This window comes from Gopherus flavomarginatus, chromosome 3 (assembly GCF_025201925.1).
Source record: "Gopherus flavomarginatus isolate rGopFla2 chromosome 3, rGopFla2.mat.asm, whole genome shotgun sequence".
NCBI lineage: Eukaryota > Metazoa > Chordata > Testudines > Testudinidae > Gopherus > Gopherus flavomarginatus.
Genome location: NC_066619.1, coordinates 93,126,189 through 93,141,160, shown reverse-complemented (window position 1 = coordinate 93,141,160; position 14,972 = coordinate 93,126,189). Strand labels below are relative to the sequence as shown.

The window sequence follows — 14,972 nt, the reverse complement described above, 5'->3', positions numbered from 1 at the left end:
AACATTCAACTTCATTACGTATGATATATTAGTGTAAACCTTTTTCCTCCCATGTAAGACTAGCAGCTTCAAATAGGCTCTTTCCTACTGTTCTGCTCATCCTTTTTTATTTTTGTCCTGTAACATGACATTCTTGCAGTAATAACTATAAGTACTTGTATTTGTCATAGATTGGTACATCATCTCTATATAATGCAGTTGATTTTATGTTGTTATGTACTTGGGCCACTTATATGTCATATCAAATGATCTGGAACCTTATACTGGAACCTTATACTTTGTTAAACATAAAACTAAACAAATGATACAAGTGATCATCCTTATTCTCTCAGCTATTTCTTTGTATCTGCAAGCTCTGCTTTTATGTTTTATCTTATTTCTCCTAGTAGAATAATTGCACTTTCCTTATTAGTTGGTGGTTGTCTCTATTTTAGCCTGTTCTTCAAAGGATACTTTTGAGGAACTTTTTTTTTTTTTTAAAAAAAGGCTTTTCTAGCCATTGTTAATAAGAATTTTCAAGCAGCATCTAAAAAATTTTTGGTTTCTTTTTTTTTAATGTATCTTTTTTGCAAGCCATTTGACCTATTGCATGTTGCAAGGCTACTAATAAACCTCAAGTATCAGAATAGAGTAACTCCTTGCTTAATGTTATAGTTATGTTCTGGAAAAATGCAACTTTAAGTGAAACAATGATAAGCAAATCCAATTTCCCCATAAGAATTAATGTAAATGGGGAGGTTAGGTTCCAGGGAAACTTTTTTCACCCCCCCCCCCACACACACAGTATAAGTTTTAAACAATTTAATACTGTACACAGCAATGATGATTGTGAAGCTTGGTGGAGGTGGTGAAGTTAGAGGGTGGAAGAGGGTGGGATATTTTCCAGGGAATGCCTTACTGCTAAATGATGAACTAGGACTCGGCTGAGCCCTCAAGGGTTAACAAATGGTTAATGTAGCATCACGCGCTATAAGGCAGCACGAATGGAGGGAGGGAAGACAACATGGCAGACAGAGAGAGACACACACCCTGAGTGTGGGAGAGAGAGAGAGATGCACATTGTACCTTTAAGTGTGCCGACACCACATTCTAAGTACATTGCCTTTAAAAAGATCAGGAAGTTGATACAGCTGCGGCCAACTCTCTCCTTCCTGAACCCTGTTGTGTCTTCCCCCTGCTCTATATGGAGAAGCGGGGAACATGGGACAGGAGTCAGGGTGGAGGACAACCCTGATATTAATCCTCCTCTTCCCCCCTCCCCTGCACAGCAAGCAGGGGGCTCTGGGAGCAGCTCCAAGACAGAGGATAGGAGCAGCACTTGGCAGTGAGGGGCGGGACAGCTGAACTGCCTGCAATTGGTAGCCTGCTGGGCAGCTGCTGCACAGGGAACATAGGGGAGCAGCGAGCTGATAGGGGGGCTGCCAGTCCACCTTGGTTCCAAGCCCCCACTAGCTAGCTGCAACAGGCTGCTCTTCCTACAAGTAGTGGACAACGCAGGCAGCAGCCTAAAGCTTTATAAGAGAGAATTGCGCATTTTAAACGAGCATGTTCCCTAACTGATCAGCAACATAACAATGAAACAATGTTAACTGGGATGACTTTAAGTGAGGAGTTACTGTACTTGTTCAAGTGTTTTTCCTGAGTCAAGCTGACCCAGTTAGCCTCCTGCTCAGTAAATATACCCACCTGTGGCTGAGGGAATGGACTCAAGGACAGTGCTGGTGACATTTCTTTGGAAACCAGATGGGGCTCTGTAAAGAGATGAACCCCTTACCTCTCTCCAGCACTCTCACAGTCCTTGTCAAAATAACTTGTTTGTATTTTCCTTGTCTTATGCAGGCTAAGACACACAGGTTTTGGAATATGCCAGCTTTGCATAATAATACAGAATTGAATGTGATATACTTTAAATATATGCATTCTAATCTTTGTTGTGGCAGCACATCAGAACCTAATAGTAAAAGCCAGAGAACATTGTCAAATTACTGTTTTAATTGCATGGCTGCAGTACAGAGTGATTTGACAATCTACATGTATTCCTTTGGCTAGTTTATTGATAGTTTCTAGTGTTTCTTTGTGGTTTCCCCTGCTCAGTTATAAGCCCTTATTGTGTTTCTTCCAGTCTGTTAATTTCTGTGTTCCCACTAAATGGCTCTGACAAATCCTGGCCTTTTTATATGTGATTAGTTATTTGAATGAGAGGGCTCCAAAACAGGAAGCAGGGAAAGGAAAATGAGAGGTAGATCCTGATCCGCTGTATTTACCTCTTTTTATCTGGAAGTGTTTTAAGTAGAGCAGGACAGAGAGGGGCAATTCTGTTCCATGGAGAATTTTGATATTTTACAAATTGGTTTTGTTACCATTAGGAATGCAAGCCAAAACTTCAAAATTCTCCACAAGAGGGAATGGAGCCCTAGGTCCTCCTGGTGTGCTGCTTTAGGGCCGCAGAACCTGGAAGCCAAGATTAGCCAGCAGCCTGCCAGAAAGGCGAGCTTTGCCAATGGAGCTTCACCAAAATTGAACCTTCTTCAAAGCATTGTGATCGCACTACTTTGGCAAATTCCAAGAAAAGAATGTTTCAAGCAGTTCTGGTTTTAAATTGGGACTGTTGAGGATTTAAGAGCTAATGGCAGTAACTGGTTTATTTTATTTTATTTTTTTAAAAAGTAAAATAAAAATACTAAACAAACTATAAGGTTTTGCTGGTGTGGATGCAGTTACAGTCTTGGGGACTGTGGCCCAAAATAAATGGGGCTCTGCACAGAGATAGAGATCCTCGAGGAAGAGCAACTTGCAGGATTGGGGCCTTAGACATAGTAACTTCAAGTATTGGAGTAGTCCCCTGATAATTACGTAGTGGGACTAGTCACATGCAAATTTAGACATGCTCAAGAATCTGACTGAATCATTGTCTTGGTGAGTTTTCCCTGTTTTATGGGAAAGAGGATAGGGGAGTTTATTTTTAAGCATTTTTTTTTCAATTTTTGCCAATTTAAATTTTCACAGTTGTGGGAAATGATAGGAGGATCAAATAATTTTTAATGAAAGACCATTGAGATTCAAAAATTTAAAGCTCTATAAACCATTAAAAATACAATTTTTCACATCACGTTAAAATATACAAAGTAAATATCCTTAAATCAAGAAATCCTTCCTGTTTTTACTATTCATTCACTAGTTCATTTGTAACAAGCCTAATTCAAAAGTTTAAATGGCTGGATTTTGACTGTAGGTCTCAAACAGCCTCTTTCTAACATTGCCTAGCTCTAAATTTTAGGGTGACAAGACATCCTGATATTAGGGGCATTGTCTTATATATGCCCCTGAAAGAAAGTATCCCTATGTTTCACACTTGCTGTCTGATCACCCTAGTAAATTTTGGTTATCATCAATAGAAATATTTTTTCATCGATTTGTGTGTGTACGGTGAAATCAACATTTGCCAACACTTACCGAAAAAAATCTCATATCAAGCATGTGTTTATGTTTGTTAGAAAATATTTTTAAATATTCAAACAAGAAATCAGTCTTCTGACTTCACTGGTGTCTCGTGGTGCCTGTCTCACTCACAATCAGGTCAGCTTCCTTTGAATGTGACTAGTCCTAAAATAACAGACCGTCCCTATGTCACAGAAGCATTTCCTTTTCATTGTGCTCTCTTACCCTAAGCTTCCTTCCTCTGTGTCCTCCTGAGTTTATAAGTCTTAGTACAATGGTATTAATACCTGGAATCCTGGAATATGTAGGACTGTGGACTTAATAGTCATGGTGATTCTCTTCATGTTGTTCTGCTTTTAATTCTTCTTTAATGCCAATGGTGTAAAACTGGTGCATTAGTCTGTTCAATTTTTGAAAAAAACAAGAAAAAATGTAAAACAAAGTACTATTTATTATTATTCTGGTAGCACATAGAGGCCACTCTGCTAAGTACTGTACAGCCATAATTAAAATTACTTACTTCGTGTCTTTGCAGCGTTGGATCGATGGCCGGGGCTCCCCCGTCGACTTTGCTTCCGCCTCTCGCACTGCTGGAATTCAGCAGTTGATGGGAGAACGATCAGGGATCGATTTATTGCATCTACATTACACGCGATAAATCAGTCCCTGACAGATCAATCGCTACCCGCTGATCTGGCGAGTAGTGTAGACATACCCTAATTGGAGTAAGGGCTAGTCTCCACTAGAAGCACTGTATTGGCGCAGTTGCACTAATGCAGCTGTGCTGCTGTAGCACCTTTGGTGAAGACACTCTGTGCGACAGAAGAGAGCTCTCCTGTTGGCATAATAAATCCACTTCCATTAGAGGCTGTAGCTATGTTGGCAGGAGAAGCTCTGCCACCAACATAGCCCTGTTCACACCGGCACTTAGTTCAGTGTAATATATGTCACTCAGGTGACTGACTTATTCACACCCCTGAGCAACGTAAAGTTATACCAAAGTAAGTGGTAGGGTAGACCTGGCCTAACGCACACATGAAGTTAATCAGGAATAGTTAACTTGCTTTAAATTCACACCTCACCTTATTCCAGATCTGTGTAGACAAGCCATAGATATAAGGTGAGAGACAACAGCAGGTGGGTACAACTGACAGACCGGGAACATAAAGAAACAATGACATGAACCTGAGGCAGAAAACAAACTGCAGCATGCAGGAACTTGCAGTGCAACTGTGACCTACCAGTGCTATGGATAATCAGTTAGCAAGACTTTCAGATACTATCAGTCTGCCACTTTTTACTAGGGTGTGTTTTCTTTCTACTAAAAAAAAGTGTTTTGCATAATAACGAACTTCTCAGTAAGCGTTTGTTTTTCTGTTGCTTTACTAGGTATCATGCCTGTGTACCATAACATGTTTGCACTAATGAATGAAACAGAGAGAATTTGGTATCCTCCAAATCACATCTTCCACGTAGAAGAATCAACCAGGATCAACATACTCTACCGAATAAGGTAGCATGACAACTCAGATAACACCTAAAAAAGAACTGTGATTTATTTTTTGTATTAATGCGAAAAGCTAAATAACAAAGCAGTAGCAAACAGTATAATATAAAATGTAACTGAATTATAGTCTTCATGTGAACTGTTAGGTACTTGATAAGAAGCATACAAAATATGTTGGATTGAGTAAACGGAATAATCCATTGTATTGTTTGTGTCTTTGTATTGGAGATAGCTATACTTGCCTCTTCAGGTTAAAAAACAAAAAGGTACTGAAAGTACAGGGAGTTCCAATTATTTGTTGTTTGTTTGTGATAAATGATCAACTAAGAGGAGCCAAATTTCTTGCTCGTGGATTTGTGTTTTTGAGTTATGATGCCAATGTAATTGCTAGTATCCGAGGGGCAGCCGTGTTAGTCTGGATCTGTAAAAGCACCAAAGAGTCCTGTGGCACCTTATAGACTAACAGATGTTTTTGGAGCATGAGCTTTCGTGGGTGAATACTCACTAATCCAACGAAGTGGGTATTCACCCACGAAAGCTCATGCTCCAAAATGTCTGTTAGTCTATAAGGTGCCACAGGACTCTTTGCGTGTAATTACTAGAAGTTCTGAAATGTAAAAAGTCCTTCAGTGGCTAAAATGCTGATTTATAGATATAATTAAGTTGTCTTATCCAATTATCAGGACATCTACAGCAGAATTTGTATCTATCCAATGAAGAAAATCTCTTTTTTGAAAGTAAACTTTTTGAGCTGCGCATCTACAATTTTTCCTTCTGAAAAGCCTTTTATTTGCTTGAAATGCACAAGGTAGCATGGATGTCCCTTTGGTAAATTAATTGCAAATTGAAATGCAAAATGTCCTCTTAATGGCTTGGTTTGCCCTATTCTGGTAGACTGAAATTATGTTGTTGAAATTTCTGGTGTGTGCATCTGTTAGTTTGTTTCCCATTCTATTATAAGAGTACGATAAGAATGACTACCAGACTGCACAGATGCACAGCAGAACACTCAACCATATTGCTAAATCCAGTTTAAAATGTGATTGTGGTCAGCAAAACTCCTCTGAAAATCTTACTTTTTAGAGTGTTTTGTTCATTCTCCACTAATTTCATACATACAAGGCAAAGTAAGATCAACCAGGTACAGTATCAAAAAATCAAGCAGTTTTTTTGTTTCATATGGTATATTATGAGCAAAAGAGATTCAGGAATCAGAATTTAAAGCTGGCAGTTTTGTTAGTGATATATTAGTTGGGTTAGAATACAGCTTTCTATTCTGCAGTTACATTAATTTTATAGTGCTGCTCCTACTTCCAAACATTTCTTTTAGTAATCTAAGATATGATTTAATCACATTGGGAGCAGGTACAATGTTTGCAGCAACCATGTGTCACTTCTACAAGAACCACTGTTACCTCGTTGTAATAAACTGATTGGCTTGATACCCAGAGTGTTTTCTTTGGGATTGTATAATGGTTGTTCGCTTAGGCATAGAATAATCTTGTCTTCTTTGGGCATTGTTATAATAACCCAAGTAGTTATATTTCACAGTATCATCTCAAGAGGTTTGTAGAGGACCAAGGATCTTGCTACAGGGAGTTGTATATGAAAATAAAACTTAACTTTACCAAGTGATGGTATTTAAGATGTGCGATCTTTTTCAGCAGATATACCCTTTAATTTTGTTGATATTTGTCTAACTATACAATGTGTATGTTCCTCAACAGGTTTTATTTTCCTCACTGGTATTGTAATGGCAGTAGCAGAGCATATCGTTATGGTGTTTCCCGAGGTGCAGAGAGCCCTGTCCTTGATGACCTTGTCATGTCTTATCTGTTTGCTCAGGTATGACTTGCAGTTGATAGTTCATGATTGACTGTTTTTTTACCTCTTTGCCACTGCTTTTTGACACCATCATCCAAACGTAGAATGTGGATGATGTTCCACAGAAATAACCCACAAAGTTTGACTTAATTTCTCAGAGGCCAGTTTTAATATGCAAATGAAACTCCGGGCCATATTGTGACTCTGCAGTAGGAGAAAATGAATACCCAGTGGATCCATGTTATGAGGACTGTGTTGCCTCCACCATATCATTCCCCTCAGCAAGGATCAAGCTCCATTTTTTTAGAAGAGCAGGCTTGGAAATATAGGACCATACCGTCCCTGAATAGACCTTGTGGGACTTCAGCAAAAAGCTGATACAAACCTTTTAATGATGAGGTAAATATTCAGTGATTGCTTGCGCTCTTTTCTCTCTCAGTGGCGAGATGATTTTGTTCATGGTTGGGTAAAGGTGCCTGTTACTCATGAAACACAGGAAGAATGCCTTGGAATGGCTGTTCTTGATATGATGAGAGTGGCCAAAGAAAAGGACCAAACTCCCCTGGCTATCTACAATTCAGTCAGGTAATTCCTTACTTTTACTTTTACATACAGTAAAAGGATGACTCATTAGTTTGCTGTTTTCTCACTCTGCCTTTCTCTTTCAGGTAACCCAAGTAATTAGCACCTTGACAGACACACAATTTTTGGCAACAGATTTGTTCCAGAGCAGAGTTTCCCAAACGTAGAGAGATTATCTCATGACATCCTTCCCTTACCTTTGTGATTGCATGGACTACTTCCCTTTCCGTTAGCAATTGAACAATGTCCTTGTGGTGACTTCAGCCATTGCTTACATAGAAAATAACATTAGGAAAGTAATTAATGTATTTTAGCTGTTTTTTAATGAAATTTAGCAGGTGGAAACAAGGAAGAGTCAACACTATGTGACTAGTTCTCTGTGGACCACAGAACACTTGCCAGAGGTCCAGATAGCCAGGGGAGTACCCTGGTAGCACTCCTACTATCTGGATTGTCACCAAGCTACTGTGTTTGAGCCTCACACACTGGGCCTATGTGCTCTTAAGCTTCCTTTGATGTGAGTAGGCTGCAGAACTGCCCTGACACACTTCCTGAGAACAGACTGTCTGTTGGTTATCCCTTCACAAAAATGAGACCTCACAGCCTAGCTGCCATAGGCTCCAAGACTCCCCAGTAGCTTAAGCACACGCTTCCTGTTTTGAGCAGGGAGGTTGGACTAGATGAGCACCTGAGGTCTCTTCCAGCTCTCATCTTCTATGATTCCTCAGAGATCTGACCTCGTGTGAGCTCTGGGTTTACAGTTACCTCTTCAGGCGTGTGTGATAATTGAACCAAACAGACACACAGACTTTGTAAGGTATCCAAAAATGAATCACTCTTTACTTTTGCTAGCACAAGAAGTATACAGATCTAGACAAACAGTAACCTGTGTGTATGCATTTCCCTGCCTCATGTCCCGTACCGCTCTCAAACATTCTTTGGGCTTATGTCAGAGTCCTCTAAAGAGTCTAGGCTTTTCCTCCAAATCCTGGAGTATCTCCCTGTAGTCTGTAGCCAGTTTTCTTTTTCCTTGGCTGATCCAGCAGCTAAGCAAGTCCCCTCTGCTACAACAGTGTGTCCCCTCCTGCCCAATCTTCCTTTTGTCTCATCCTCCAACCCACCCAGTCTCTGTTGTTTTTAAAGAGTAGTATCAACACCTTGGTTCTTTGACCTGCTTCTGGGGAAATTCCACTCTCCAAATGCTAGACAAGCTGGGCAGAACTGGTTTCATCCAGGTTGCAGCTACCCATTATTCTGCTAACGGCTAGATCTCACAATTGTCCTATTCAGAACCAACACACCTACACCCCTCTTGCCTCCTCAGCATAAGGTGAAACAATACAGCAAAATACAGCCATAAAACAGAAGGATACAGACAATTCATAACATTAAACTGGAATTCCTAAGCTGTACATAGACAGATCCACTCAGTTTTCAGAATTTGCTTTTACACGGTTTTTTATCAATGTATACTGCTAAAGGCCCTGTTCAGGAAATCGCTTAAGCATGCTTTTAAAGTGCTGAATGGCACTTAAGTACATGTTTAAAGTTATGCACATGTTCAGGTACTTTCCAAAATACATATGTGTTCCTGAATAGGGGGCCAAAGAGAACAAGTGAAAACAGATGTGCAGCAGTAAATGCTTAAAATAGTCTGGTGCCATATTTCTGAAATTGTTATGCCCTACCCCTCTTTTCTATACTAGCAACATTTTCATTATACCGTATTAAATCATTGATATTGCCATATGCTACTCAGGATATCTGGAAACCGTAATTTGAAGATGGCAAGGACTCTTTCATTTGCTGGGAGGAAGACCAATTACTCAAATAGTTCTTTTCTCTTTAAAATGTTGACTCACTAAATTTTTTATTTGGGAGGATTTCTGAGGTAATCACCTCTTGTCTAGACAACATGTTCTCTCGCTCTCACCTTTTCTTCCATTCTGGTGAGTCTGGTTTTGAAAGTTTCCTTTTTTTGTGTCCATTTTTTTGTTAAACCTCTTCATATCATAACTTTTAAAACATTATATTTTCATTTTTAATCACCTGGTTAACAAAATACTACTAGAGCCAGTGCCACGAGTGGTAACTGATTAAATAAAACTTTCTTAATATTGTCTTTAGATTTTGGCATCTTCTTTTAAGTTACACAGAGAAAATGTTAACAGAGCATTAAGTTATAAGAACATCGAGCACTCAAAAGTTAAGAAATCCAACCTCCCAATACAAGGCTTAGTTCATGATACAGTGTAGAATTGCATTGTTTGTTATCTTTTTAAACTTGACATGTGGTTCTGTGTCTGTATTTACAAATCTGAATGATCTAGAAAGATCAGGATTTTGCTACATTGGCATAGCTATGGGAATTTATCGATGTATCCTGGCTGACTGGACTTCTCCCCAACCCCTCATAATAATGACTAAATCAGAAATGCCTAGTTTATGGAAACAGCAGTGTACTGTACTTTGGAACTAGTACATGAAAAATAAAAAATGGCACAATAAGTGTGGTTTCATTTTCAACAACTTTTACTGAAGACTGAAATAAAGTCCACAATATCTTTTAAAATCACAGTAAGTAGTTTATTTGATAGATAAAGTATTTTCATGTTGGCTTTGTATGTATTTAGCCTACAGAAATCATTTCCTTTTCTAGGCTTCATAGATAAACCTTGGAATTTATGTGCTAATCTTGTGTTCACAGTTACAAGATGTTTTTGCCTAAATGTGTTCGGGCAAAAATCCAAGACTACCATATTTTGACACGAAAGAGAATACGGTACAGATTCCGCAAATTTATCCAGCAGTTTGGCCAATGCAAAGCTACTGCCAGAAACTTGAAACTTAAATATCTTATAAATCTGGAATCCCTTCAGCCTGCCTTCTATTCAGAGATTTTTGAAGTAAAAGAGCCTTGCAGAGGTGAAGAGAGTTTTGCAACCATTATAATAACTGGAAATGGCGGAATTCAGTGCTCAAGAGGGAAACATAAAGAAAGTGAGACACTGACAGAACAGGTAATCCTTGTGACTATGGCGCCACTTTTATTATTTTAAGGATTTTGCAAATGGACATGGTAACAGTAATTTGGTCATATGTTACATGTACTGATTAATTCTAATATAGTACTATAGAATGAATTATGACTTTGACTTAATAGTTCTACCATGGTTTCCGTGTGAATGGAGTTTGACTTGAACCAAACAGCACAAGACTTTTTAAATTAGGTGGATTTTTAATATAGATTTTAAGAGAACTTTTGGCTAAGCAATTAAAGTACTTAGATGACAAATGAAGAGTGCAGTTCTCTGTCATTCATGCTGTTAAAACAGGATTATTATAAAAGTTGACATGAGAAAGTAACAGCTCCGTCTAATTTAAGAGTTAAAAAAGCTAAATGATTAAATCATTTGTTATAATCATGCAGTTACATTTTATTCTTGATGTTATTTGGGTGTTTTTGTTTGTTTTTTTTACATTGTTTTTCATCTGAATATTCAACAGTTCAACTTAACGTTATCTGATGCTAGTTGCTAGCAGGAAATGAATTACTAGTTGTCAGAAATTACCGAGTCTAGCTTTGATAAGTCCCACCTGTTCCATTGCTAATGTGCAGTGTACCCAGATCAGGTCAGAAAAACTGTTATCCCAAAGATGATGTATCATTTCAGGAGTATATCTTATTTTTTGTACATAGCTTTTAAGTAAAAGAATATTATTGTGAAACATTTCTATAGCATTAAAAATGTAAACATTGCTTTACAGACTATAGATGAAACAACCTTTCTTCTAGTATAACCCTTTTTTATAATCTAAATAGGACTGGTTTTTTTCCAAAGGGAAATTTGAAGGAGTATTAGAGGTGATCTTTTTTAAATACACTTTTTAATACATATACATTTCATGATAGATAACAAACTAGATCAAAACAGTAATGTGAAAAATATCTTGTAAAGCAAATTGAGGTTAACAGATAGATTACAAGTGATCACAGACCATTATGTAAAATGACACTTTTATGATATGATATTTAATTATCAGGCATATTAAAATATATAACTATATATCTGTAAATATCTTGCTATTTCTTCATGTGTGCTTATTAGTAACAGTGCAGACTGAGCTGAGGTTTGAGTAATTGGGCCAATAGTTATCATCTGTATAACTCTGATGATTTAATGTTAAATGTTCCTACTAGACACCCTTCATATGCAAAAAGTAGCTTTCAAGAGACTGTTCTAATGATGATGCCTGAAGTTACTTTATAGAAAAACAGGCCTTTTAAAATCACTTTTTGTACATTAATTCATATATAAAATTTGTCCATTTTGAGCCACGTTTTCATAAAGCAACCTCTAACTTTGCACATGCTGAAATTTGTGGATGCAGCTGTACCATTTGTGCATGCCAATCAAGCCTTTAATAGCAAGAGTAATACATAAAATTTTTATTGTTTTTCCTCTGAGATTCTCAAAATTCTTTTCCAAGATGAATAAGCATTATTATCCCCAGTTTACAGATGAGGAAACAAATGCATAAAGAGTTTAAGTATCTTGTTTGAGGTTATAGAGGAAGGCAGGGGCAGATGGGAATAGAAATCATGTCACCAGACTCTCGTCCTCTGCTCTGACCATTAGGCAACTCTGTCTAATGTAAGATGATTAACTACATTTACCTGTGGACAGTTTCTGCATTTGTTCAAAGGGTTGCATGCTCAAATTTAATAGTGAGGTAAGGCTAGCAGTATCTTTGACTATTGCAGCAAACCAGCGTCACAAAACCTTACTCAACCACTTGCTTTGATCAAGATTTTATTTTTATTTATTTATTTATTTATTGTGGTGATGCAGTGGCTGTGATAGGTGGTCTTGCCAGCCCAGATTCTTATCTAGTAACTGGGCATAACTCCATTGACTTTTTAATGCAGCTAAGCTGATTTACACCAGCTGAGAATCTGGGCCAGTATCTTTATGGAGAGCATTGGTGAATACATGTTGTGCCAGTGTAACCATGGATACACCTGCAAAACGGTTGCAGTAAATTATAGAAACTAGAAATTCTTACTCAGATTATTATTGGACTGTTATTTCTCTTGAATTGCAGAAATAACAAAAATGATGTATATTATTTAAAATGCTACAGACAACCAACAAAAAAAAAAGCCATTACATATATAACATTTTGACTGATCTACCATATTCATCTGGTGGAAGAACTGACTGTCTCACTTTTTCTGTCAGATATTTTAAGAATTCAGTTTGAGGTCAGAATTTAAAGAACCAAATTTCAAAAATTCCCTGAATTGTACTCAGGTCAAAATTCACCCAAACTTCTAGCTCCCATTGTGATTTGTGCCTTTGGTTACCATAGTCATGGATGCACAAGTGTGTGTGCATTTTTCATTGTGAAAATTAGCATCCACTTTGTGATTATTTTATCTTTAGTGTTTTGAATTCATCATCATTCCTAAGGTGGTAAAAATATTTATCTAGGGTTGTCGGAATTCTCGAATTTTGAATTATACTTTGGAAAAACCATTTACTGTGTTAGTATTAATCATAACCAACATTTATTACAGGAATTACAAACATACTGTGATTTTCCGGATATAATCGATGTCAGCATTAAGCAAGCAAACCAAGAAGGCTCCAGTGAGAGTAGAATTGTCACCAGTGAGAGTAGAATTGTCACCATTCATAAGCAGGACAGCAAGAATCTGGTATGTTTATTTTTCTTATTGTTTGTTTGATTTATATTGATATTGGTTTGATCATGTGGTGGGAATATGGCAGTATTCACAGTATTCTACCAAACCTATGATGCAGTAAACATTACTCAGATGTTAATTAGGAAAAAGGTAAAAACTGAAGATTTTAACAGTGATCACTATATTAGTACATAGAGATGCTAATGTATTTGAAGCACCATAGCATAGACTGAAATTGAAATAAGGATATTTAAAACTAACAGTGACACTTTATCTGCAGTTCATTCTGCAACTTGGTTGTACACAGCTAAATAATTATTAAATGTGTGTAATTTTAATTAACCTAGTCCTGCAGTTCATTGTGCGTGAGCACAGCAGTCCATCTATGTGCTTGTACACACAACTGTAGGATTGGGATTTGAGATTAGCCTGAAGGGAAAAAGATATACAGAACTATATACATCCATCTAGACAAAAGGTTCAAAACTAATAGTATAGCTGTTGTTATTTAAAATATTGACTGAGGCATACATTTGAAAAGTGTTAGTCTGACAATGTAAACAAGTCACTTACAATATATTGTAAAGAGAATTTGTGTGTGAACTAAAAAGCCACAGTTGTTCATCTTTTTAATCTTAGCATTGTATTAGCAACACCATTTCCTGTATGAGATAACCTTTTGGTATAGTGGTTTCTTTCTGGATCCACATTACTGATCTGTGTAACATCAGATTTCCTGTTTCAGTCATTTTCCTGTGTGATCAGAGATCTACAACTAGTTGGCACACAAGATAGATGTACTGCTAAAATGGTTCTTCCTTCCTGGAGAAAGTAAATCCAAAATCTGCAAAAGCATTTGAATGAGAATGAATTCATTTTCTGTTTTTAATGCTGCCTTTAAAAATGATACTGTTTTTCAGAATTATATTAGATCTGATATAATTTACTCTTCAGTAGTCACATAGAATCTACACTTGTAGATAATTAAGCTGCGTTTTTGGTAGCTAGCCAATGGAAACAAATGGTTTTTAATATAGTCTTTTCCTGTAAAGTGCATGTGTGAGGAATATTTGTTCTTTAATACAGCACTTTAACTTTTGGGTTATTAAAGAACATTCTTTTCATTACGTCTTTCATTGCTGTTTTTCAGCTTCAGTAATGAACATGTTCAACTTTTCTTTTAAGGTAGTTCAACCTCTTTCTCTTATGAAATGTGGTTGGTCTAGGACAGCGTATAATGTAGTTAAGATTAATCTGAAATGGGAGAAAAATGAAGGAACAGTCCATAGACTGGAGCGCATTGACACAAAATAAGGAAAGAAGTATTTTCAGTATGAGATCCCCAACTTTCCTCTTGCTGTCTTTCTAAGATCTACTAGAGAGAACTGTTAATTTTCACATCTTCAGTTTCTCCTTGTTGAGAGAGGACCATATTGGAAGAGGAGTTATCTTTACAGGATTTATATACCAGAAATTATCCTAGCAAACCTGTGAAGCTCTCTCAAAAAAGAGGAATCTTGGGAAAGGAAGATTATAGAGGGTTCATGAAATTGGATTCTGACAAACTCAGACCTGACAACTGTAGGAGGGTGGTTGAAGGTAGGTATATCAGCCCATTAAAGCCTCTTTCCTGTGAGCTGAAAAGAGGTTACTTCAGGTTAATTAGGGCACCTGAGCCCAGTTACGGGCCACCATGACCTTTAGAACCTCTTCTGGTGAGAGAGCTGGGAGTAGGGACAAGATACAAGCTGCAGAAGGGTTGGAGGATCGGTTTCTTCTAGGGGGAGAGCTGTTCTCCTTCTCATAGGGGAAATATCGAGTTTACTACTACTTGAGGAAGGGATGACAGCCAGGAGCCAGTATAATAAGAATCAGTGCTCTGGTGGGAGCAAGGAAATGGTTTTATGTGTG

General features: G+C 37.5%; 1 protein-coding gene across 4 annotated transcripts in view; it reads left to right on the top strand.

Annotated features, from left to right (window-relative positions):
- JAK2 (Janus kinase 2) overlaps positions 1-14,972 on the top strand; it is a 148,361-nt gene that overhangs the window by 84,641 nt on the left and 48,748 nt on the right. For all 4 annotated transcript variants that reach the window (XM_050944265.1, XM_050944264.1, XM_050944267.1 and 1 more), the window contains exons 3-7: positions 4,828-4,951; positions 6,673-6,790; positions 7,209-7,354; positions 10,059-10,371; positions 12,933-13,073. In XM_050944265.1, coding sequence (XP_050800222.1) covers positions 4,828-4,951; positions 6,673-6,790; positions 7,209-7,354; positions 10,059-10,371; positions 12,933-13,073 — 842 coding nt within the window. The remainder of the gene's footprint in view (positions 1-4,827; positions 4,952-6,672; positions 6,791-7,208; positions 7,355-10,058; positions 10,372-12,932; positions 13,074-14,972) is intronic.